At 37.6% G+C, this 25,567-nt stretch overlaps 1 protein-coding gene across 6 annotated transcripts in view; it reads right to left on the bottom strand.

The window, feature by feature from the left end:
• The window catches only part of CHID1 (chitinase domain containing 1), a 114,800-nt gene that overhangs the window by 1,852 nt on the left and 87,381 nt on the right, over positions 1-25,567 (bottom strand). For all 6 annotated transcript variants that reach the window (XM_068944741.1, XM_068944739.1, XM_068944740.1 and 3 more), the window contains 2 exons: positions 3,951-4,031; positions 516-558 (listed from right to left, as the gene is read on the bottom strand). In XM_068944741.1, the coding sequence (XP_068800842.1) occupies positions 516-558; positions 3,951-4,031 (124 nt within the window). The remainder of the gene's footprint in view (positions 1-515; positions 559-3,950; positions 4,032-25,567) is intronic.

Raw genomic sequence — 25,567 nt, forward strand, 5'->3', positions numbered from 1 at the left:
TGGCCTGATTACAGCAGGGCCAAACATTTCAGTTTTCAAAACCCTGAAATATGCTGCAAGTAGCAAGAACTGAAAGAGCAGGGGAATGCAGGGCTACAGTATGAGAAAGGACCCTGCTACAGAGGAAGACAAAAACTCCCTCAGGCTTCCAGCCAGCATGATCAGAGGGAAATTTCCTTCCATGTCTCTTCTCTGGCAATCAGCAAGTCTGTACACACATGAACTGTGCATTCGAATGGATCCTCTCCGAGCACTGGTTCACCCTTGTGTGTCTTATCTCTAGACATGGCTAATCTTCAAAGATCCCAAAACCCAATTATGCATTAGACAGAAAAACTGATCTTGTCATACAGGCAGCCAGCTGAAGCCTTGAATCATAACAACTATGCCAGGGCGAATTTTCACAAAAGCGTAAGCCCCAGTTCAGAATTTTTATGAAGTGTCTCAATAATTCAACAATCAAAAAAATACTTCTTTCCTTTTCCTACCCTATGTCCAGAAAAAGGGGCACCTACCTTCAGTGTTGGATAGAAGATGGCATGCTTTCCTCCTTTATTTCTGCAAAAGCATGAAAATGAAATAGTCACAATGGGTTTGGTAGATTCCCATAGGATCTTTAGCTGAGGTTAGAATTCAAAGACAGTTTCATTCCTTCCCATAAAAAGGAAAGGAAGGTAGACTGCGCTGGAGAAAATAACTGATTTTATTCTGAAGAAGCTACTACGATTAAAAAGAAGATACATCAGTACGTTCAGCACATGGGACTTAAAATGCCCATATCAAAGGCAGAGACTACTTGTCATTTGGTAACTGGTATATTTGAGATTTCTTACCTAGTGGCCATTCCACTCTGGAAGCTGAGGGACTCTGTCTCTGAAACCAGACACTTTTAGAATCAACGTCCATTTGGTCCATACTTGCACTCTAGCTACTTCAGTTACAGAGCGTGGGGCCAAAATTTTCTCTACTTCTCTTCCTTTTCTACTGCAGATAAAAACTTCTACTCCTGTCTCTCCTCTACTGAAGATACAAACACATCACAGCACACAAATCCAAAGGGAAAGGGAAAGGAAGGTAGGCAGGGGAAGGTATGCCTCAATGATATGTCTGGAGAGTCAAGTATGCAACCTTGTTACTATCCTGCAGATATCAGCTCCAGGAATATTTGTCAGAAAGGTTCCCAGGACAACCTCTCCCGACTTCAGTGAGCTTCAATGATGCTAGCAGGGCTAGCGTTAGAAAGTTCAAAAGAAGACTGTGTAAAGTCGGAGAACTCTTTTGAGGAGTCTTTGCACAGAAATTGCATCATGCCATATTCAAGTCACAGTAACAGGGGGAAAAAAAAAAAAAAAAACTGGTTATCTAAGGAATTCCTTGAAAGGCTTCAGGATAAGGCCTTTCAAAACATCTAAAGAGTGGAACACAGCTTCTTAACAACTAATACAAATTTTGGAAAGGTAACTTTCATGATTAAGATGAAATCCAAACTTCTCCAGGCATAACATTTCATCCAAGAAAGAACTGGCCATAACAAAATACAATACAGGCAGAGTTAAACAAGAGAAATTTAATTACTGCATACTGGCAGGCATTAAGGAGGACAACTTCTAAGAGAAGCGAAAAGGCTGATGGTTAAAACAGATGCTCCAAGAAGATGCAAACCCAAAAAGGGGCTCTCGTGATAGAGATGGTTTGATATTAGAGGTAAGTAAATGCACTGAGATAGCCTGTTGTGACATGGTGTAACATTATTATAAAACTCTCAGACAATATAAGACAGTTGCACCTATGCACGTCTGAAAAAGTTGAAAATATTTGGATGTCAGGTGCAAACTGGGAAAGATTTTCTCAAATTCCAACAATTACCATCTTTTATGTTAAGCTAAATGCTACTGGTACACAAGGCAAAGACAGGGCAAGCTACACTAGGCGTGTACACTGTTGCTGCATTTTAAACCACTAGTAAGGAAAAGGACTCAAGTAACAGGTGGTCCCACAGCAGCACTTCACCAGTTAGGGCAGGAGGACATGCGGAGTGCATGGACAGACCAAGCAGATGCTGCTAGTAAAATCTCCTGACTCAAGTAAATGCATACCGTTAAGGGGAAAGAGCACAGGGACAAGCACTCAGAAGCAACAGCTTTCTCTAGCCATTTGTAATGGTAACCTTTCTTTGCCTGCTACATGAAAATCATTAGCTGTACTTTGCTTAAAGATTCATGATTTGATTTCTTAGCAATTGCAGACATGCAAGATTTCCAGGTGAGATGCTTCACTAGTGAAACATATTTCAGGCCTGGCTGCCATGAATATGCAACGTAACCAAACCTTTGTAACACAAAAGAGGCGACTGGATAAGAGATCCCTTATGTTGCCCTCTTCTGCAGTCAGCTGAACCACTGCAGACGTGCTGAGCTGCATGGCTGCCTGCCAGGCATAACCCAGAAAGTGAAGTTTAGAGTGATTTTCAGATCCAGTGTATTTTATGCATCAAAACCTCTTCCAGAAAGCCCACAAATAAGAATTTCCAAATATTACCTTTCAAAGGCAAACAACGTAGTACTGACAGGTTTTCCCTTTCCTGCATGTTCAGTTTGCAAGGAAACATTTAGGAAACGTGTTTGAGGAGTGAATCCCAGAAGCCTGCCATTTAAACAGAGCTCTCAGATTTACTTTTCAGAGAGCAGGCTTTCATCCAGTGGTCACTGTGCCTCCAGTTAGATTTTGCATTGAAGATCAGTGAAACAACACTTCTGATTTATTCCTTTTTCGTTAACACAAAAGACCTTGTAATTGTTTGCCATAGACAAAATAATTTCAAAACAGGATACCAAAGAACTCAGAATGAAAGAAAACAGACTCCAGTCCTTCTATGCAAAAAAAAGGAAAAAAAGAAAAAAAAGAAAAAGAAATACTGCTGGCCAACATGTAAATGCTTTTTCCTGGTAAGGAACACATACAGCTGAGAAGCCTAACAGCCAGGAGAAAACTGCAGGTTGAGAGAACCTTGGAAAATTAAATTAAAGATATAAAGGTAGTACAAGTTTTAGGGTTTCTTTAAGATTAAAAATATTTAAATTAAGAAGGTATTTAGGAAAAAGCAATGTAGTCATATTGATTTTTTTCTTAAAGCCTCATAAAATGTATTTTATTTTCAGCAGTGTCTTCTTTACATTACCAATACACTGCGTAATACACAAGATAAAATTTTGTAGATGTAATAAGTTTTTGTTTATATAATTTTACCAAAAAGAGGAGGTGTATAAAAAGAGTAAATTATAGAAGCTTGATAAGCATCTGCTGTTTACTTAAAATCTGTTGTAAATGGAATTTTCCAAGCATCAGGAATCCTCTTGTCATTTCATTACGAGAAAGACAGGACAAAGAAAGCTACTACCCTTCCTCTTCAGGCTCTTTCTAAAGAGAATATTCCCAGACTTTTTTAACTACTCCATCTGAAAGTCCCTTGATATTACTCCTATTACCCTTCGCTATAGTCCATTCGATTTGGTGCAAGTTTGATGCTTGGCCAATCTCATCACTAGGATCATAAAACCAGGCTCTTATTCCCCAACCTTTCCTCAGAACTATTTTTGGCTGGGTTACGGGTAATCACCTACCAGCTCACAGCACCAGTCTCTGATGTTCTGAGTAACTGACACTCAGCAGATAACTTAGATGGATAGCTTCTAAAGATACGACTCACTAGATTTCTAATCCAAAGCCTGTTTTAGCTTGTCTCATTTCATTAACCCTGCTCTGATTTATTTCTCTCTCCTGAAGCACTCTTACAGTACAACTCAGTGCTGCCATAAAGATCACAAACAGTAGAATTTCCCTTTGCTGAATTCAGTTGCATAGTGGTGCAGTATAGTTAACTGGTGACTCATTGTGTACCGGACCATGCCCAAGAATATTTGCAGAACAGTACGTAAATAACTGTAACTCACTTTTTGTATTCAAAGTAGTGTTCAGCAATTTGCTCATCCCAGACAATTTTTGGTTTGTGCTCCTTCAAGGTTTCAATGTACCTAGAGATTAAAAACATAGAGATGGAATTAGCTTCTTTGCTAAAAACAGTTATGAAATTAAGTAACAGAAATTTCTGAAAAAGTAATTTTACTGTGTTTAGATGTTGAACATCTTATCAAAAATATCCTCTAGCTAACAATTTAATACATCAAATACAAATAATTTTCTCTGCCACTTTTCTAATTTGCCCTGTTTGCATTTTTAGGCTTTTTTTTGAAGCAATGAAAGAATTAACATTCATCATCTGACAAGATCTGTAATGAGACATGATTACAGTGCTTTAACATTTCTGCAATTTGATTCTTGCATGCCAAAACACAGGAACTGAAGTCATTTCTAGGTAGTACCTAATTAGGTCCTCTAAGGTCAGTAAAGGCAATTCTAAATTATAAGCCACTATTATGTGGTGAGAAAAGCTCCTTCATAAAAGGGGCCCAAGTAAATCATCTTAGAATTAACTAAAAAAGTACGAAGATTGTCTAAAATGAAAAGTTACTGCCAAATAACCTTGCATATGAATTTTCACCACCACTAGCTTCTTGGCATTAATTTCTTGCACAGACACTTTGAAAGTGCCAACGACTACTAGTACTGCCAAAGCTCCTGCCAATGAAGAGGCCACATGGGCATCATAGGAATAGCCTCTGTCACGCGCTACTCTCTCTATTCTGCATAGGGATCTTTAACATTTACCTCTTTGGCCACCAATAAGGCTGAATTTAGCTGACGTTTTTCCTGACTAAACGTTGGGGTGGGGGGGTTATCTGGCCACTACCCAAGGAGCACTGGTTTCCTTTATTCCTCGGGGACTGCACCAGGAATTTGAATCCAAATTCCCATTAGCAGTACTTCATCTTCACAGTAATTATGTAAAGATATCACAAGCAAACAGGTTGGTTGTAAGGTATCATTAATTAAGACTATTTTTCTATTTCTGCAATATCAATTAAAACCATCTCTTCCATAACACATCTCATTATTGCCATAATTTATCTGCTCATGACAGGATTCACAAGGAGAGATTAGGCTTCAAATCTTACTTTCAAATAAAAAATTTCCATCTCTTAAGTAAAAGATGTTATAACTGATTTCCATCAACCATTAACCTGACCCTATCAGTGTTGAAATTCCATCTCACTATATACTTTCAAAAGAAGGGAATCAGTTCATATTTCTGAGTTTATAAAAGATTTATTCTCTCCTTCTGTATTATTCTTAGTGCAATTAGAGCGCTCAGTAGTAGAGTGAGTATTTTCTTTCTTTTGCTGTGGTTTGCTCAGTCATGTGTTGGTAAATAAGAGGAAGGGTTCCTGTAGAAAACTGTTGCACCTGTATCATAGTACACTTGCCTGTTTCAGACTAATGTTACCTAGACACTCTGAACATAGTCCTTCCTAACTGAGGCAGTTCCTGACTTAACAAGTGTTTGAAATATGTCATTATTTAAAAAAAAAAAAAAAAAAAAAAAGCAGATTGAAAAGCAAATTCCCTTCACACTGAACTGCACAAGCATGGGATATTGGTGTGCCTGGGATACAGGCATACAGATTCAATTCCAGCTTCCCAAGGAGGGAAAGGGACGGGCAGAGATAATCCACCTCATCGCGCACAGCCCTCCCTCCTCTTTCCACCTCTCATCTCCTTCTTCTCCTTTCTGCTTGTATTTATTGCTTTTTCTCTCTCCTCTCTTCTTATCTAATTTGTCTCTGTCTCTCTCTACTGCCACTGTCCCAGCTCTCAGCTGCTTTTATGTTCCTATCCAGACTCTAATAATTTGCTTCCTCATCCATCAGCTCTTACTAGGTTTCTTCTTTTACCAAGCTGCTTCAGCAACTAGAGTATGATAAACACTGAAAAAGCTCAGCCTCACTGTCTTGCACTACATATCCCCTGGGAAGCTGTGGCCGTTTGCAGAGAAAGTCATGCTCAGCTTCTCCAGCCTTGGCCTGAAGCAAGGTCAGCGGTGATGAAGTATCCAGAGAGAGTTGATGCTAGCCCCCAGTGAACCTCCCATGCAACATATATAGGGGATAAACGTACATGGATCGTCAGAAATAGGACCAAAAGGTACATGCCACCTGCATGTTCACCTTGCAAATTTCAAAATACTTTTCAAAAACTTGTAACTGCCATCCTGGCTCAGTTAAGTAGGTTTAAATAGGTCTGGGTTTAACGGAACCAAAGCAACGCATTTTTCCCTAAAACTTTCCTTCTGAAATAGCTAAACATTTAAAATACCAGTTCAGCTCTGACAACTGGCTTTGAAAGTTTAAAAGTTATGACTTACTAGAAGCATGGCCATATAGTGCTAATGTGTTTGGAAACGCGATTTTAAGTCTACCTGCCAGCTTTTATACAAGACTCAAAATCTGCAGCGCTTTACTGCAGTTTACGGCTGTGGCTCTGCCAAAAAGGACATCTCTTGGTCCACAGACACAATCTGTTTTTCTTACGTGACTCTGTTGGTTACAAAGCCACGGGGCACGGTGGTACTCAAACACAGCCTCTTCAAGCACCCCCGTCTGTAGAACAAATGGGAAGCCAAAATACACATATGATGGAGTACCTGTAAAGTCAGTTCTGTTAAAGCTGTTATCCATGAATAGCACTAATATGGCTGTGCCTACACACCACTGCACTTTGCAGCACATTCAACTAATAAATAAAGGATCCAGAAGAAAGGTTCTTAGAGTTTATGGCTGGTGCTCCTTTTCTAAGACACTTTTCCACCAAAATATGAAAAACGGTATGTCACCTTAGGGAAAAAACAGTGCTCTATAGACACACCGAAGGAGGTATTTATCTTAATGGGTAAGGCTTTTTCAACAAGAATATGAAGAAACAAATCTTTAGTATCATATCTTTTGGATCAAAAATACACAGGCTAGGAAAATACATAGCCTCATATATAACTGTTAGACTAGAATTTATTTACTCTTGTAAACATTTTTAATCCTCAGGTGCTTTGCTTTACTAGAACAAAGTCATTCTTCAAAATGGTACCACAGAACAGCTTTAGAGAAAAGGAAATCAATACTGAGCATGCATCCCAATTTCATGCTTTTCTTCTAACACTTTAAATTCTCTCCTCAATCTTCGCATGAGCAAAACTGACTAGAAGCAACAGGTCTCTAACTATATGAAAAAATCAGTCTTTTGCTCTCTTTTGGGGCATTTAAACTATGTGATCTTTGATGATGTACGCTTGATCTTCTATTTCTGGAGACTTGCATTGGCTCCTGCAGCAGCACACTGGGCCTGTCTTCAACTTGTTCCTAGTTAGGATGAGACTATGCATGGATACACCGGAGAAGATCTGTACCATACATTTTTCTTTCCAGTCAGCTTCAGTTACAATAGCCGTAGCTTAGTTATTAAACCCTGACCATACCGGGAAGCGCACCTCACAGCAGCAGTGCCTTTGCATGGTAATAAAGGCTAAATTTTAGACTGAACTAGATAGAGTCAATCTTCCTCCTTTTCAGACAGCCGTATCTCTTCATAAAAGCATGAGAAACTGTGTGGAAAGCTGCATTCTGAAGCTCAAGGGTCTAGATTTCTGATGCAAAACAAATGTACAGAAATACTTCCAAAACAACACTCCTGGTAGTTCCCCTGAGAACTTTGCTCAGCTTGGTCCATAACTCCCAAGCAGGATGGGTTTGCTCTGTGCAGCGGGACACTGTGCAAAAGGACAATATGTATCTTCAAAACAAGTTCTTTTTAGGGAGGATATGGTCTACAAGTCAAAAAGTTTTCACTTAATGTTGAATTTTAACTACCATGACACGCTTGCATCTTTTAACTCTTCAGACTTTTCTTAAACTATTTCCTTTTTGGTGTGAGAAAATATCATGGAATGATCTGATCTAGAGACCTTTCAAGTCTTTAAACAGTAAAGGTTTTAAAATTGAGCAAAACAGAATCAGTAGCAAGAGGAACAACTCTTTTTAGAAGGTGCTTTTGCACTGGTGGTGAGAGAAGAGATGGGCATGAGCCAAAAGAAACAACATAAAACTGTCTGATGGGCTGCCATAGCTATAGAATTGTCAAAAATAAGTTTTATATTCAAATATTCCATTTTACAGCTGCAGCAGAAATGTTTCACTGAAGCTAGCACTTGAATCTCAAGAATATTTTTATCTTTCTCTGTCTTCTTTTCAGAGGATCATTTCTAAATAGCCCCTGCAAAATTGCTGAATATACGGCTAGCTGTTAACCAAATGCAAGCGTGAAACTAACAGTTTGGTAAAGAACCCTTTAAATGGTAATAAATGAAAATACGAAAGGAACAAAAATCTGATAAATAAAAAATACATATTCTAAGTTGCCACTCGCTTGACCCCTAAAATTGCAGCATGCAAACCGTAGAGAAGTCTTGCAGTTTAACTCTCTTTAGATATTAGCCTTCAAGCGTTTTTGGAGTAAGCACAAATTTATGAAAAAACTAGCTGTACAGTCAGTAAAAGTATGATACTATATATGTGCGCATATAAATATATATACACACACAAACACATAGATATAGACACAAAAACCCACACATATGCAGAGCTGAATAATAAAGTTCAGCAATAAATAGAACAGTGAAGTCAGTTTTCACCACAAAGGTCCCACCACAGTCACTTCAGCACTTTTTTACTCAATCTCCTCTCAGAGTATGTGACGTTTAGTACCATCATATTTACCATGCATAACTACAAAACACAAGCTTTTCAAAAGGTGGTGAAGTTGTATCCCATTCTAGGCCTTTCTTAGGCATTGAAGAATCCGGACTTATTTTAAAAGTTATTTCAAAAGCAAAAAGATAGATTATCCAAGAAAAAGACAGCTAGTATGTATTTTACAGAGGAACATAGGAATGCAATAAAGATATGCAAGCAGAAACACTAACTAACGTTACATCATTTTTTACTCTGACGATTTATGTATGAGTGGAGTGGAAAGTACATTCTAGAAACCTTATTTATTCAGCCTGCATAGCATGTTACTCAAAAACAGTTCTGTTATGATCTTCATATTATTCCATGTAAGACAACCTAAAACCGAATACAGTTTGCAAGAGACACCAATCTGTTCATTTTCATTATTGTGTGGTGCCTTGGGTAAAGCTGCTAAAGGATCCACGTAGCAGTCTAGAATAGAAAAATCTATAAACAAGCATCATCTTTCTCTATTAATCTTCTCTCTGCTGTTGACTAGTCCTTTGTTTTGTCAGTCTTTAAAGGGCAATAATAGTATTTTCAAGACTTCCAACAGAGTAGTTCCACTGTGGCTGCATTGCTTTTAAGTTTTATAAAGTCATTCTCATTGATTTCTCCACAATACTTCATCACTGTCCTGACAGATGACATTCTTCAGTGAAGCTCTACTTATTGCCAACTTTCCCCACTAACCTAAGATAAAGCTACTGACCTTCTACCTTGTGCCTTGGTGCACCAGCCAAGCCACGATGTGCCAGCACAATGAAAAGGAGCAGGAGAACCTCAGCAAGATTTCTCTTGCTACTCTAGGAACTTAGAACATGCCCCTTGTTTGGCATTCCCATAGCAACTGAGAAACAACATTACTTCAGCGGACATAATTCCAGAGGGGCAGCCAAGCAGTCCTATTCTATAGGACTTTGGAGACACAAAAGACAGGGTCAGTCTTTTCATAAGTATGGCTGAATGAAGACCTCACGTTGCTTTCGTCTCAAGGAAACAACTATCATTAATAACTTTTCAAGTCTTATTATGGACACAGCAAACAGCATAAACATTGCAGCATTTCCATGTATACAGGTTTACATTTTAATGGCACCCATGATTCTCTTTCAAATTCAGAGGGGTTTTATACAGAAAAAGGCCCGTTTGAGAGCATTGTAATGGTATTGAAGAGGGAAAATATCTTTTTTATGGACAGAAAAAGAATTACCTAGAGATGGCCTTGACTTACTGCTAGAATCCAACTTTTCTTCTTCTAAGCTAAGGAAGATAAACACTGGCTTGCTTGGACTAATCTTTCTTTCTCTTATTAGAAAGGTTGTGCTCCAATTGGATCTAGGCTTTTGTTACTTTGAGCTACTCAGCCTATTTGTCTCTATACAACAGACCTCAAAAAGGAACACTACAGCAAATCAACAGTTGACTATTCTGACCCATAACTTGCCATACATCACACAACGCATCTGCAGACAACGAAGGAAAGGCATCTTGCAGCTTTGGATTTTAATCCCAGTGCTCACTGGAGACCTGAGCAAGGGTTTCAAAACTTAGACAATTGAAAAGACCCTTACCTGGGGCTACAAAATATGAACTTTTCGGTGCAAATTATTTGTGATAACCGCCATTTTACTAAATTGTTTTTTGTCATATGCATCAACTTTGCATATTTTCCATGCAAAATCTTCCTTGTTCTGACTATAACCAATGTCTCAACTTCTTTCTATCTAAAATATCAGACAATCTTTTCTCTTGTATTTGTTCAGTTAGCCATGGATTTTTTCTTTTCAATTTTTCCAGTCTAACACATGATAGGTCACTATTTACAGTGGGGGTTGGTTTGGCATCTTTTGTTGTCTTGAGAGGATGAGTTTTTTGGCTTTAAAAGCCTGCTATACAGTCTGTGCCTGTTGAAGGGCACCTTCCTGTCAGGCAGAAAACAAGTTAACGGTGGAATAGTTTACTATGCTAGAAAAAAAGCAGGATTCAGGCAACCTCCAAGAAACAAAAAAGCTCTAGAGAACTGAATGAAATAAAGCATAGATTTATGGACTAGGTTACAGACAGTCTATCTACTCATACTGAAAGAATTTCAGTTAAACTATCAGACATATCACCGGTTCCATAGACGAAGAATTTGTTTTTTAAATGAACTCAGTATATTTGTCAATTTGAAGTCTTCAGTAAACATACATCTTCATTTGGTATTGACTACCTCTACACACACTTTGAAACCTAAATTTTTCATTGTCTAGTTCAACAAAAATGGGATGTTGTCTTTGCTATTCATCAGAAAATTACTACAAAGTAGGCATTCTCCTGGGCAAAGATGAACATAATGCTCTCTCTAATAAGAAAATCGGTCACCTTAAGGTTAATACATATATTTTTCTACTCACTTCTGTCATGAATTGCACCAAATAAAAGTTTATTACACATTCACATTTAAGCAAGAATCTTCTCCATTCCTCCCCAGTTTTAAGTTGAAATTAAGCAGCAAAGAGAAAAATTAGAAGATGTGTAAAACACTCTGATGTGAAATGTTTAATAATTTAAAAACTGATCTGAAGTAGATAGCCCTCTCTCATACTTCCTATTTTCTAATTTAAAATGTTTTCATCAGCCATTACTATCTCTGCTATATGTTTAGGACAACTTGAAAAGCCTGGCTTAAGCAGATAGTCAGACTACAATCTGCAAACCTGTAATGCACCATACTGTGAAAGCAAACTGATTTTCCTCCAAATTCATACCATTCACCACCAAAAACACAAAACATAGATAATATTAAACCTAATGACACACCATTTGTCCCTAAAAAACGAATTGGAAAACACTTTTCGTCAATTATTAAAAATCATTGCAATTGCACCACAGGAGATCACTGGTCCCCACAACTGCTGATATAACCACCATTATTTATACAACACAATTAGAGTACTGCATGCTGTTTCTTTTGACATCCAAGTCGATTCCGCTGTTCTATATTGTCTAATTTCTACAAATAGCTTGTTCACACTACACAGGAAAGTGCCAGTTCAATAGTGTCCTATTGTACCAGCACAATGTAACTATTCCTTGCAGTGCTGATCAAAAGCCGAGCGCTATTTGCTGAGATATTTAGCATCTGCACACACGCAAATTGTTCTAAATTGGTTTGAAAACATATTGTTACATTACTCATGAAAAGACAATTTCAATAAAATGGGAAGAGCTGACATATCAGTAGCAGTACTTATAACACCACATGTCAAATTGCATCATCTACACTTAGCTATTAAAATATTGTATTAATTTTATACTTTATTTTAAAATCAATCAAGTATTACCACTATTCATTAAGATATTAGAAAAAATTAGTAGGAGGATATATTGCTTTTGCTAACTCTAGTGATGAAAGTATTATGGTAAAGAAATATATTATGAAGGAGAATATTCAGCAAAAAGACTTTGTCAAGAAAGCCCCTAACCACCTTGTAGGACGTCACTTTTTGAGCAGAACTTCCCCTGTTCTGAAGAAAGAGAAAATCACAGGCTTCTTGCTTCTTTTTTTCATCACTTGCCTCGTTAGGTCTCCCTAAAGCTACATATCAAGGGTTTCTTCTTGCTCTTTGGACAGGATTTGTAATCTGGATCTTGTGTAGCATAGGAAAACAAAGGTCAGCATATGGAAGTCTGTATCAAACTGAAATCCTCCACTATACAGGTGACTGCACTGGGAAAATAACCCTCGTCAGGACTATTAATGCTGTTTCAGAACGACTATACCAGCACATGCAATTCTGCGGTGCCAGAATTTGCTTCAATGGCAGTAAAGCAGTCCCTACTCCTATCACACCAAGCTAGTTTCCATCATAATCCAGCATGAGAATCATCTCAGCACCAAAGGCTTTACCACAGAACATGAATTTCCCCTGGAGACTAGGAACAGTAAATGAAAGATTAAATACATTATCCTGAGTAATAAATAATAAATCCTGCTGTCAAAATTAAATATACATAATGTATAAGTTATGTAACGAGTACCTACTATGTGGAAGAGAGGAAGCTGAGTCACAGAACTGTTAACCTTACAGAATTTGAAATACCTAAAAGTGCTTCTAGGCTTCTAAAAGAATGAGTATGTCTAAGGGAGACTTGAAAATTTGAATTGCTGAGAAGCCAGTAGGTGATTTTTTTTGAAAGTCAGGATCAAAGCACCACACTGGCATTACTGCAGCTTAATGGCCATCTCTCATAAAAGAAACACAGGTCATATTAATTCTTAAAGATGTATCATCTTGCAACAGTAGAAATATTAGACTGGACAATATCGAAGTTTAAGTTCTGCTCCAGCTCACCCAATAGTCTGGCTCACTACTCAGTCTGAGACAAGTCATAGACCCTCTGCTTAAAGCTATTTCTCAGTGTAATGTAAACTAATGCTTCTTTATCCTTACAGGCTTGTTTCAAGAATCAGAAGGTTAATCCTAGAAATAGTTTTTGAAGATAAAGTCGCCTGTTTAAGGGCGCGTTTCCTGAAACGCTTAAGTGACCCTCAAGTGAGGTTGATGCATTTTCAAATGCATGAGTCTAAGAATAAATACTGTGTTCCGCTCCTCCAAGCACTGATGATATAGGCAAAGCATATGAAAAAGTGATGCTGTATATCTCTGCCTGTGAGGCTGAAAAAACGTAGATACACTAATATATCTACGGTTCAGCTGCAGCTGTAAATAACAAAACACAGAACTACGTCCATGGTGTTGCATGTCAGGTTGACGTTTTTTACTCTGATTCTGAAAACCTTTCAAACTTTCCTCGCGCTCTAACCGTTCTTATCAGTTTTATTTATACAGTGCTACATAGATCATAGATCTTACACTGAATTTGGACCCTGGTACAGGGCAAATTTAGATGATCTTCATTCAGCGTGTAAGAGACTAATTGTGATCCACTCCAGCTATGAAAATGAAGGTTGAGGGGAGAGTCATCTATTTCAATATCCTAAATTCTTCCAAAGCCTACTTTGCTGAAAAAGGTAGAGAGGAAATAACCTACACTACTTTTCCACCCTTGACTAAGTGGTCAGATGTTCCTAATGCCAGTGCGCACATCACTGCTAACTCTTCCAGTTGCTTCTTGCATCCCAACCTCTTCAACCTTACCTGAATTAAAGCCATCCCAATACAAACTCAAGGTCAACAGCAATGTCACCCACCAGATTAAGCAAGAAAACCCAGCAGGAACAACTTTTCCTCATCATATGTTAGGAAAGGAGCAGCACAGCTCTTCCAAGCTGCATCTCAGCCCTGACTGAGCTGGGTCTGGGGTCCCAGGAGGCAACGCTTGTGGTTGCCAGGAGGCCTGTGTGAGGTAGGTGGGTGCTCAGCCCCACTGTTCCCACAGGGTTGCTAGGAGGCCCCGGCAAAGACAGAGGGTCAGGGCCAAAGCCCACGTAGAGCACGACTACAGAAAAGTTACGCTTGGTAGCAAAGGGAATGTACGTAGGACGCAAGCAGCTGAAAGCACAAAGGACAGAGGAAGGATGCTGTGGTTCAAGGTGAAGATCCACTAGTAACGTAGCTCCCAGGTGACCTTCTCTAATCAGGTGGAGCACAAAATTCACAAGCTGCAGGACTCTGAGTATGTAAAACTGGCTCAGGGCAGCAGCAGCAAGAGGACATAAATGCTGACTTAATTCTATTTTTGGAGAAAGAGTAAAGTCCAAACAGAAGCAGTATTGTTTGCAAGGAACCAGAACTTCAGGTCATGAACAAAACTAACTACAGTAAGAGAGCGTAGGCCAAGAAAGGTGACCACTATTTGAATTTCATCTGTTCACAAGATGCTGAGAATGAGACACAGAAATATCTCTCCACATCTGACTAGCCTCACAATAAGAGTGTTCAAATCCTTATGTGACCATCCTGTCAGGCCAAATGTTTTCACCACCGCTGTCACTGCCTGCTCCTCCTTGGCCTCTTTCAATGACTTTTACCTTTAAATGACCAAGCTCAATATGGCAGGCAATTTATCTTCATGTGAAAGAAACCATAAATTCAAACCCTGACTGAGTGGATTCTAATTCAGGAAGGCAACTATCCTAAAGGAAAATCTGTGGCACATCAGTAAACCCTGTAAGTCTCCAGTGTCCTATGAAGCTATGAACTGTATATTGTTTTCCATCTTTCGGGACCAAGTTAAATGAAGAACAAAGAACATTTCCGCTGACTTTTCAGTTGATTTTCCATACTTGGCAGAGGGTTTTTTTTTTTCCTCTCAGTGGACCAGATTTTAGTCACAGTTATACAGAGTTACTCTGGATTTACACCAATATAACTCAGATAAGACTTTCAGCCTTTGTTCTTGAAAAGATAGAGTGATGACAAATTCATGCCAACGAATATTAAACTCTCATAAATAATGCAGATCTCAGAGGGCTAGTACATTTTTAACATGCCTTAGAATAATCTGAACGGGGTATAATTCCTCCACTCTTGGTATGACTTGAATTGAACATGGGATATGAAGTAATAAAGTATACCTTATCCAATGACAGCAAAAATTCATGCCTTTTGAAAAAACTGTCTTCATTAGGGCAGTTAAGTGAATACTTGACAACATGCATTTTAAATCTCTTGATATTTGGCTAAACTAACTCATATTCATGTGGCAATATTTAAAGAAAACTGACACTTTGCATCATGAAAAAACAGAAGAACGCATTCCCTATCTTTGCTTTAACTCAGACAAATATTTGTATATTTTTATTTGTTTAGTTTCTGCTGGACACACATATCTGTACTACTGCTAAAATTGGTTAAAGTTAAGATTAATTTTTAAAGCAACCAACAACATGCATATATTTATGTGAAAAGTTTTTCAAAAGAATATTCACTCAAATCAAGTGGCAGCACTCCAGAACCCAAATTAAGGGGCAAAATAATAAGAGTTCACACATTTATCCTTGCACACTGGCAAAGGTAAAACAATTAGGCATTTATGGATCTCAAGTGTTTTCATATACAAATAAATGAAATTGCAATAACACTTCCAAAATACTATCACTTTGCACTCCATATATGATTCATCCAACACATGGAACAACAACCAACACAGCTGTGTAATTTATAAGAGAAGAAAGTCCTTAAAATACCTACTAATTATAAACCTAAACAAGTTAAACATTAACAAAGATGATGATATGCATGTAACAGAGGTCAAATCCATAAAGCTCAAAGAAAAATGAAACAGCAAAGACTCCCATCAAGACATTAATCACTAAAAACATAGTGGAAGACACTGATGTGATGTGGAAGGAAGAAATAAAGCCTTTTTTAAAAAAATGCACAATTTTGAAACAACTGTTGGGGAAAAAAAGGTTATCATTTTTTCTTTTTTTTCCCCCCACTTTCAGTTGCAAACAACACTTTTTCAAACGCTCAAAAAAAGCATTTGATTGTTTTATTTAAAAATGGAGGACACTGAATCAAGTCTGGCAAGATATTAAGCCAATTCACTGCCACAAATAAGTCAACTTTTCTACTTTGCAGCAGACCTGAGGGGAGAAGTAAACCTTCACTTTTCATTACAAAGGGCCATTTCAAAACCGTACAGCAGAGGTGCCACCTGGAAATAACCCTCTGTGCCCCACATGCCTAATTATTACAAGTTCCTGCTACAGTCCTATGTGCAGGGATGAGGCATGAATGACCTCGTTAAGTAAAGAAAACATAAAAAGAGAATGATAGCACAGCTAGAAGATGAAGAGAAACCGATGGGACTGTCAACTGTAAAACTGCCAAACCCTACAACGTAAGAACATGAACAACTTGCAGAGACTATTGCTTGGATTAGATGAAAGAGTTCTAACTGCAGTCATTAAAGGACTTACTGACCCGTACTTGGGATTGCTAAGGCTTTTGCTGAGAACTATTTTAACTGTGCTCGCTTTTATAGAAGGTGCAGGGCTGTAATCTGTTTCTTTCATTCGGCATTGCAGCTACTGTTTCTGCACCACAAAACTCAGTACTGCTTAACAAACGTTGTAGTCTACTATACTGCTACTGTGCCATTTCAGAAGCTCTTTTATTTCTATTTTCCTCCTCAGAAGGGCATAGGTTTTTCTCTTTGAGCAAAGAACTTGCACTGCTGGATGATGGATTCTGTACTCTGCCTCAAAGGATACTTGGTGAATCAAATCCAGAAGTCCTGAAGAGAAACAAAAATTACCTCCTCAAAACATGAAAAAAAATTCATGTTCTTGGCTTTTCAATAAGCTCTGATTCCATGAACTGGCACTATGGTTTTTGAACTTGCCGACTCAAAATCCCAAATACTACATTGCGAGTAATCCTTTTTTCCCCCAAAGCCCTGCAGATACTAGCATGGATTATCATGATTGCTCTCTTTAATCAAAGCTCAAAGAGTCTCAATACAGGAGAGAAAATTAAGAGGAAAAATAAAAAAAACCTGCAGTAACACCTGATTAACAGTCAAACTACAGAGAAAAAAAAAAAGAAACAAACACACTGGAAAGAGCACAACAGATTTTATTTTGTCCTTTATCCAGGTGGCTATCAAAACAGGGAAGCACAAAACACCTCATACATGTTATAGGTTTCTTAAGTAGACAGGAAGAGATAGAGGGGGGGGGAAAAAAGAATGGGGCCAAGACATGGTTTTTATCTTTTAATCCTTCTGAGTAAAAACCAGTAATTCAAATATGCTTCAGACTCGCTTGGATCAGGGGGATGAAGAGACAGTTAAATTATTAGAACAATTAATTCATATTCACAAAACATATTCCAATTACAATTTGCTTCTGACTCTTTTTGGCCCTGTAACCATGGCAAGAATCTCTTTAATTACTTGCCTCTTTTGCAGTAAAATACAATTAAGCGGTACTAATTTGACACAAGATATCTTAAGTATAGAAAAGGCTGGACAGTTGCTACAACAACATAATTTAATGAACGTGATTGGCAAGTATTACAGATTCATGATGATAATTGCTCCTCCCATATCAGAGTTTTGAACTGAATCCCTACTTTCAAACCTATCATCTTTGCAGCAACTTGCTATTGTGCACCTACAATAAAATAAGAACATACTGAATACAATTGTGCTCAAAGAATTCATAAACTCACCAAACTGTCACAGCATTTCATGCTTCAGAGTGATGCATAAACATTAAACAATTCAAATAGAGTTTGGTAGCTAGTGATTAAAATAAAGAAGCTATCTGGAAACAAGTTCTTCCTCTAAAAGAGTCTAGGATAACGTTAGAAATTAAACCAGACAAAAGCAGTACCAATCCAATCAGTAGTTGTGGGGATTTTGTATAATAAAACAGCGACTTTTCTCTACAATGGCAGCAGCTAAAGAGGCCACAATGTATAAATATTTCTTCAGAAATATTGTAACAGGGTTAGCAGTTATCTAGAATAAAATAATCCAAGGCATGTATTGAAAAATTATTAAAAGTCTGCAATTTTTTTTCATGATTCTAGATAGCTTCATTGTGTCCCAGAAGGACGCCTGGTCATGAAGAGAAAGTGGAATCTACGATTTTACCAAGTTAACAGAAGGGAAGTAGTTTTAGGAAAGTATATGACAAGAGTGAGTGTAATTTCGAGAGCACTTTGCTCTGGCTTCTATCTAAAGCAAATTAAACTGTTCACCATTTGAATTTGGCGGATCACTCAAGTTTGAATTTTATTTTTAAGGCAACCAAAGGATGAGTTCAAGAGGAATTTAGAAAGCTATCTTAATTTTACAGATACTGAAAAATCATTCTCTAAACAAATGATTCTACATTTTTGAGTGCAAAAGACAATACCTAAGCTCCACAGAACCAGAAATACTGTTTCATTCTAGCAATCACGTTTATGTTGCTTATGATCAAATATAAACAACATACCCAAGTTTACATAACTTGCTATTTGAATTACTGTATCTGAAGCTTACACAGTATATTTATAATTCCTTTAAGCAAGAGACTAAAGCAGTTCTTGAAAAGTTTCAGCACGAACGATTAAAATTGATGTCAATCACTGGAATTTTTCATGCGTTATCCATCATTAGCTACAACCTCAAACAGAACTGAGGAAAAAAATTCTTGACTGATGTCTGATATTCATCTCCATCAAATCTTCCTTCATGCCCTTCTGACTTCTTCAGCAAGTCAAACCAAATGGGGCAAGATAGCAGATTGATAAAACAAGAGCAATACAAGTGCTTTTGAAAAGCCACAGCTACCACTTTGCCACGTTTTAAGAAAGTATCAAATCAATTGTTTCCTTCCTTGAAAAAATGAGAAAACTTCCTTCTGCTCCACTGCTAGCCCATTTTAACAGAGCACAAATTCTTGCATTTGTTTCTACAAGTATTTCCAAAAGAGATTTTAGCCAAATCCTAAATGAAAAACTATTCAAAACATTAAGACATGTTACTAAAATGAAAGTAAAACCAAAATATAGATATAAATCCAAAAAATCTATTTAGAAGTCATTAGAAAAGTAAAAGGAATAATGTATCCACCAACCCAAAACTAGTTATTTTGCACTGTGCAGAGAGCAAAAAAGCTTTTGCCGTTTCATTTGATTCTCTATCGAGTCTACTACTAGGTGTAATATTCTGATTCTAAGACAAAAAGCAAGTTTGAAGTTTTGTTTCTTTTCAAAAGTTTTCAGAATCTTATAGAAATTTAAGCTTATTTTACTCTGACAATGCATATGGAATTTCAAAGGTTCATATCTTAAAGTCTAAGAAATATTACAATATAAGCTACTTGACTATTTCCATATAAAAGTTAGTGAGACATATTCTACTGACTTCTGGGGGTAAATATTAGGGCAATAGCATCATCATTACCACCGCAGCACTAACATCAAAGAAAAGTGGATGGAACATTTGCTTTACAATTAACCACAGGATCAATTAATCGATCTACCTACCTAATATATTTTAAAAAGGGAAATGAAATGAAAAGGATTTAAAAAGTGTACGGTTGGAAGAATGGAAGTATATTGGGAGGAAAATCATTTTGCATACACAGAAGAAGGTATTACCAGAAACAGATGCATGAGGAACATTGTATTTTACCTTCAGTATTACTACCGACACACAGAAGGATAAGAGACAATACAAACATCTGCAATTTTTCCACGCAGTACTCGAGTCTACTGGCTTAGAATTTTCACAACTATTTAAACAATCATCAATTGCTAGGGGATTTGCCTCTTAAGACATTTCCAAAAGGATATAGAAGATTATGCGATCTCTTATCTAGTTCCAATTTTCACAGCTGCTACAAAAACAATACATTCATTATAGCTAAATGCCAAAAGTCACCTCTTGTGATCGATATCTGGTAGACTCTAGGATGCTATGATTGATAGCACTCCATCCCACCCCCACAAATACTGAAGAACATCGCCCTTATGTATCAAAATAATCCTTCTGTATGGGCAAGTACTGAAAAATGAAACTGGAACATTACATCTTTTTCTGAAAATAGCTAAGATGATGATTTCCATCAGCACAGCAAACAGAATACTTTAACTTCAGCACCTCTTGAACTCGACTAAATGGCTTCTTAACTTTCATTGCCTTCAAAGTGTATTTTAATGCAATTATACCATCACTGTGTGCAAAACATCCCAATAACCTTCATAATTTACGTATTCTAAAGCATTAGGAAGGCTAATGAACCCTGTTGCTTTGATTTTTCATGCAAGATAACCTGGTTAGAAAGTTAACTCAGTTATTAGGAAGCCACTTTCCCATAACGCAAAATGGAAGAAATCTTCACCGCTGGAGAAAATACTATAAAATACATCCTACTGACAAATGAAGGCTACTTTACTCGTTCCAGAATTTTCTATGAAGCTATCATGACTTCCAAACTGAGAGCAGCTATTTGTCAGATAGCTATTCAGATTTTGCAGGGTAAAGGGGAATAATGCTTATTTTAATGCTGCTCTGGCATCTTCTACATGCTGCACCAGAACTATCCAATTAATCTGCTGAGCATCCCATCTTCCAGACAGAGAAAGGTGCAGAGATATTAACTTATATCACCAGCATCGGTGACATACTGCACAATACTCAAAATCATCACAGGAAAAGGAGCCTGCCTTGGTAGAACAGGGTGTTTCTAGATTAGTAAATGACTAATTAACAAACAGCTTCTTGAAGCAGATCTAATCCACAATTTTAATACAATTATAACAAAAAAAAAAAGAAGTAACTGCCCACCTGACAACCATTTTTATTCCTGAATAGTTAAAAAAACCTCTTGATTAATCCCTAGCTTGTTAACAGTTTGAGCATCACATCAGAAAGAAGTTGTAACTATATTCCAACTTAGTGAACAAGCTTGCCACCTCCTGTTGAAACTAAGGATGAAGTTTAACAGGCGCTAGGCAAACTTTAGGAGTCTGTAGTTAGGTTGACAGGTTCTGCTGATAAAGTTAGAACTGGATTTCAATTTAAACAAGAAATTTGCTTAGTCTTGGCAATGGGTTCATGGGTTTTGATGACAAGGCTACAAACATATTTAGCAAAAATAATTAGATGCAATAAACCAAATTTGCTGTATAAGCCAAAACTAAACAAAGGTTGGAGTTTTTGCTTTTACAGGTGCCTGGAAAAGGCCAGAGGATTGAGGTTTGAGCCATGTTTTACTTTTATTTGCCCCTTCTTTGAACCTCAGAGGACTAACTTGCTTGGATGCATGTGGAAGATTATCGTGAAGTAATTCAGTAGTTTCCTCTACCATGTTGCAGAGCACAGCTGTGAGAGATGCCAAGTCCCTTGTCACTCTGTCATTTGCTGCCCTGAGTTCAGAAACAAGAGCCTCAGATCAAAGCACTTGCCATTGCTGGTTTCCTACATACATTTCCAGAAAAAGATTTCTTTACTAGGATTGTGGCCAACATATCAACACCCTGTAAACAACTGTTTCAAGGAAAAAAAAAAAAAAAAAAAAAAAAAAACCACAAGCCCTTCCTAGCTCCTCAGGGCATTTCAGGAATGTAAAACAGGCAGCAAGGCCCAGTAGCAAGGCCCATTTCTGGACTGAAACAATTGGTGAGGAGGATCCAGCGTTCATATAATGTGCGTTTCAGAAGGAGTTACTTTGGACTATCCCTAATCTGCTCCCACAGACTGAATGCTCAGTAAGAGCCTGAACTAAGTGTACTCCCGTAGCACAGTTTCCACTTCAGATTTGTCCCAAAGGAACTTATACTATTTTTACATGTTAGTTTCTCACCAAAAAGAACGATCACATTTCTTTCTTTACAGTCTATACATAGTGCATCTTTATCATCCGTCCCCTAAAAACTGCATTTTAAAGAGTCTGTTATGAACAGCCCCACTGTATGCCAAGCGTCAAGTCAAATTGCGTTATAACGATTACAAGGACTGCCTGAATAATCAGTTTTATCCCAGGAGATGAGTATCCGAAGCATGCACGTATAAGATCTTGATTCTGCTCTTAAACGTTGTCAAAAATCAGTCAGATCAGTAAATCTTGAGGGAACGGGACCTAGGAGTTAGTACATAGAACAGCTTTCAGAGTGAAACACTATTGCTAGCTTGCTACTCATATGCCTCTTTTTTAATTACAGGCAATTCATTTCTGAACATGGAACATTCACATTATAAAACAAGGTTATACCTGCTTTTACATGACATGTTGAGACTTTAAACCAAATATCATACACATATGAAGTCTTTCCAAGGTTCTTTCAGAAACTTGCATAAATAGACTCAGTTCAAACTTGTAAGGATCACTCATGAAGAAAATCTGTAATTTTATAGCGTAGGAGAGTACCTTGAAGGATTTAGCAGTAATCCTTGTTTGACAGAAGTCTGATTTCATCCTGTTCTCCTGTATATGTAAGCTCAGTAATTAAAAACTGCTTGCAGTATGTAAACAGCAAGCTAGCAACTACTAGAAAAATACTCTTAACTATAGAAACCATGCGACAGATAATGATTTTTACATGAAGTTTTGTTTTAGTTACCTTTCTCAGGCATTTATTGATATTTATACTTAAAAAAATCCATGACTCAGTATCCTGATGTATCAGTTACCTCCTTGAAACTTGGGAAGAAATCCAAAAGTAACACAAGATGCTGGAAAAAGCAAGTCAGGAGACAGTCATGATGTTTAATGACTGCCAGCACGACCATCTCTCATCAGAGAGAACTGAGTAAACCAATAATGTGAAGACAAACAACAACACTCAGTACATCAGCATTAAGAACTATCTTTCTAATTATGAGGACGTCAAAACATGACTCTGAAGACCAGCGGGCTAACTACTTGGCCACAGAAATTTTTGGTTAAAATTCCTGACAGCAGAATCCCCGTATAGAAGTTTTAACGTAAAATGAAAAGTCACACTAAACTAACAAACCTTCTGTTTGTACTGAGCTAGCTTCTATCTGCTTTCAAAAGGCATTAGGTGCCTGTAAAATTCTACACAAAAAAGGCACAAATTGTGAGGTACCTAATGTAAGGTTTTTCAGTTTCCCTTTGGATGGCCCCAAACGGCCAACTAGAGAATCTTTAAAATTAGCATTCAAAAAGCAGCTTCCAGTTGTTGATCAAGCCTTTCACAGCTGGAATTAGATGGTAGAAGGGTCTGGGTTAGTATACTTCCACAGCTGAGGGAAGGAAGCTTGCTCTTCAGCAGGCCTACCAGATGAAGCAATATAGAACTGGACAGCAAGACCCTTGTTACAGAATCTCAAAGCAGCCCCAGAGACATTCATTATGCGCTGAATGTCAAACTCGGCTTTAATTCACTAACGGAACATTAAATACATCAAAAAAGTGCTGATGCGTGACATTCTGGCATTGGCTGTCCCACTGAGGCACGTAAGCAATGAGAATTAAGTAATTTGTGGAACACTCCCTAGCTTAGCTAGGTCAAAGGCAGAGGACCACCTTGTAAAAATAAATACGTGGCCTGTTAGAACTGACATGTCAGACAGAACAATGGCTGAATTTAAATATGATTTCAGGGGAAATAAGGAATTATTTGGGAGGGCAAGCTTCTTCCTAGTGGTTACACTGTGTTTATAACTCATGTCTACTCTGTGACAGTGTTAGTTGCTTCACTTGAACTATTTATACAATAAAACCCTACACAGCTCCATTCCTTCAACTTCATGAAAGGAACACTATTAAAATGCCAAAAATTGAGATATTTGCATTTCAAGTACATCATAAATCAGATAAACAGAAACAGACGAATAAATAAATCTACATCTATACAGGTTCTCAAAACCCCAGACAGTGGTCCCAATAGAGGAGAGTGAGGAATGCAAGCACACTGTACAATCTGCAACTTTAAAATAGAAAAAAATATAGGCTCATTAAAAATAGTAAATAATGAAGTTCAAGTACAGTCTTATCCCCCCAATCCCAGCAAAATGACTTGCTAAGTTACTTCGGACAAATCAGCTGTAATCATCACAGATGAGTCTCAAATGAGTGTTGACATTCACACTCGGTTTTGGTCAAGCTGGTTCACTTCAGGATAAAAAAAAGAGCAACAGAAGCTGCAATGACAGCTCAGTGAATATAAAGCAAGATACTGGAATATAATGGCAAGTATTACCTGTGGTTTGCAATTGATTGTGTCAAAACTAGTGTGCACAGAGCTTCTAAGAACTGACTGTCAAAAATATCAAGTCTTAAACTGAAACTTTTCGAAACCTGTGTCTGAAAGATGTGCCTGAGGATTGCTCTCAGGGAAAACCTAAAGCCTTATTAAAAATAAACAAACCAACATTTCCTCATTTCACCCTGAGTACTCAAAATAGCATATTTTCTCTAAGTGTGCTATTTAAGATCTCAATGACAAACACAACTTACAAGGCATTTAAAATGCAGAAAACAAAGCTATAGGGCCTAGAGGAGGGTTCACATAGGAGACCGAAAAGAAAGCCAGAAGCAGTACACAACTATTCTTGTCTATCATTTGGATGACACAATCCAGATCTGATAAATCTTGTTTTATTACTATTTAAAAACTAATTTTGAATACTATTTCTCCATGTTGGTTACCAAGAAAAATGTTGTTTTCAAGAAATCTTCATTGTCAAAACATGCTAAAAAAAAACCCAACTACAGAGGTACAAATAGAAGGCCTAGAAACACAACCTGAATGCTTCTGTCCCTGATTTGCACATGGCACAGCAACGCAAAACTTGTACCTTGGGTTTGATCCTCTAACACACTGAGCACCTCCTTGCAGGTGTTAAGGCCTAGATTCTCAAAAGTTTTTACAGGTTTCACTTCTATTAACGCCCCTAAGAGCGGAAGAGTTCAGTAAGAACAGCGTGCCCAAATGCCTTGGATAACCTAGCCTGCAGACTCCAGAGCTCCTGTTTAAACCTGCTGGGAGAAGAGGAGGCTCAAGCCTTTAGCATTCCAAAGCCATCGTGTTTCATTTCAAGGGTTGATAAGTGACAGGGTGGTCATCTATCACATTATTTAAATATACCTACAAACTTAAAAAGCACTGAAATGAATAATTAAAGGTAGCATAAATTTTGCATTACCCACAAAATGAATATACTTTGTTTCTCAAATATAAAAGAAATGCATATTTCATTACAAAACAACATGGATTGTTGCTGGCAATAAGAGCTGGGTTTATGCATTATTCACTGATGAAAAAATTCATTAATTCCAAGATTTTCTGATGGCATTCATGTCCTTCCACAATGCTAAGTCTACAACATTCAAATAAGGAGTGAAAGTGTTTCAAACTCAAAACTTCTGTATCACCTCCCTTTGCTAGCAGAAGGCCGAGAAATAAATA

The sequence above is a fragment of the Struthio camelus genome, chromosome 5, assembly GCF_040807025.1.
Source record: "Struthio camelus isolate bStrCam1 chromosome 5, bStrCam1.hap1, whole genome shotgun sequence".
Taxonomy (NCBI): Eukaryota; Metazoa; Chordata; class Aves; order Struthioniformes; family Struthionidae; genus Struthio; species Struthio camelus.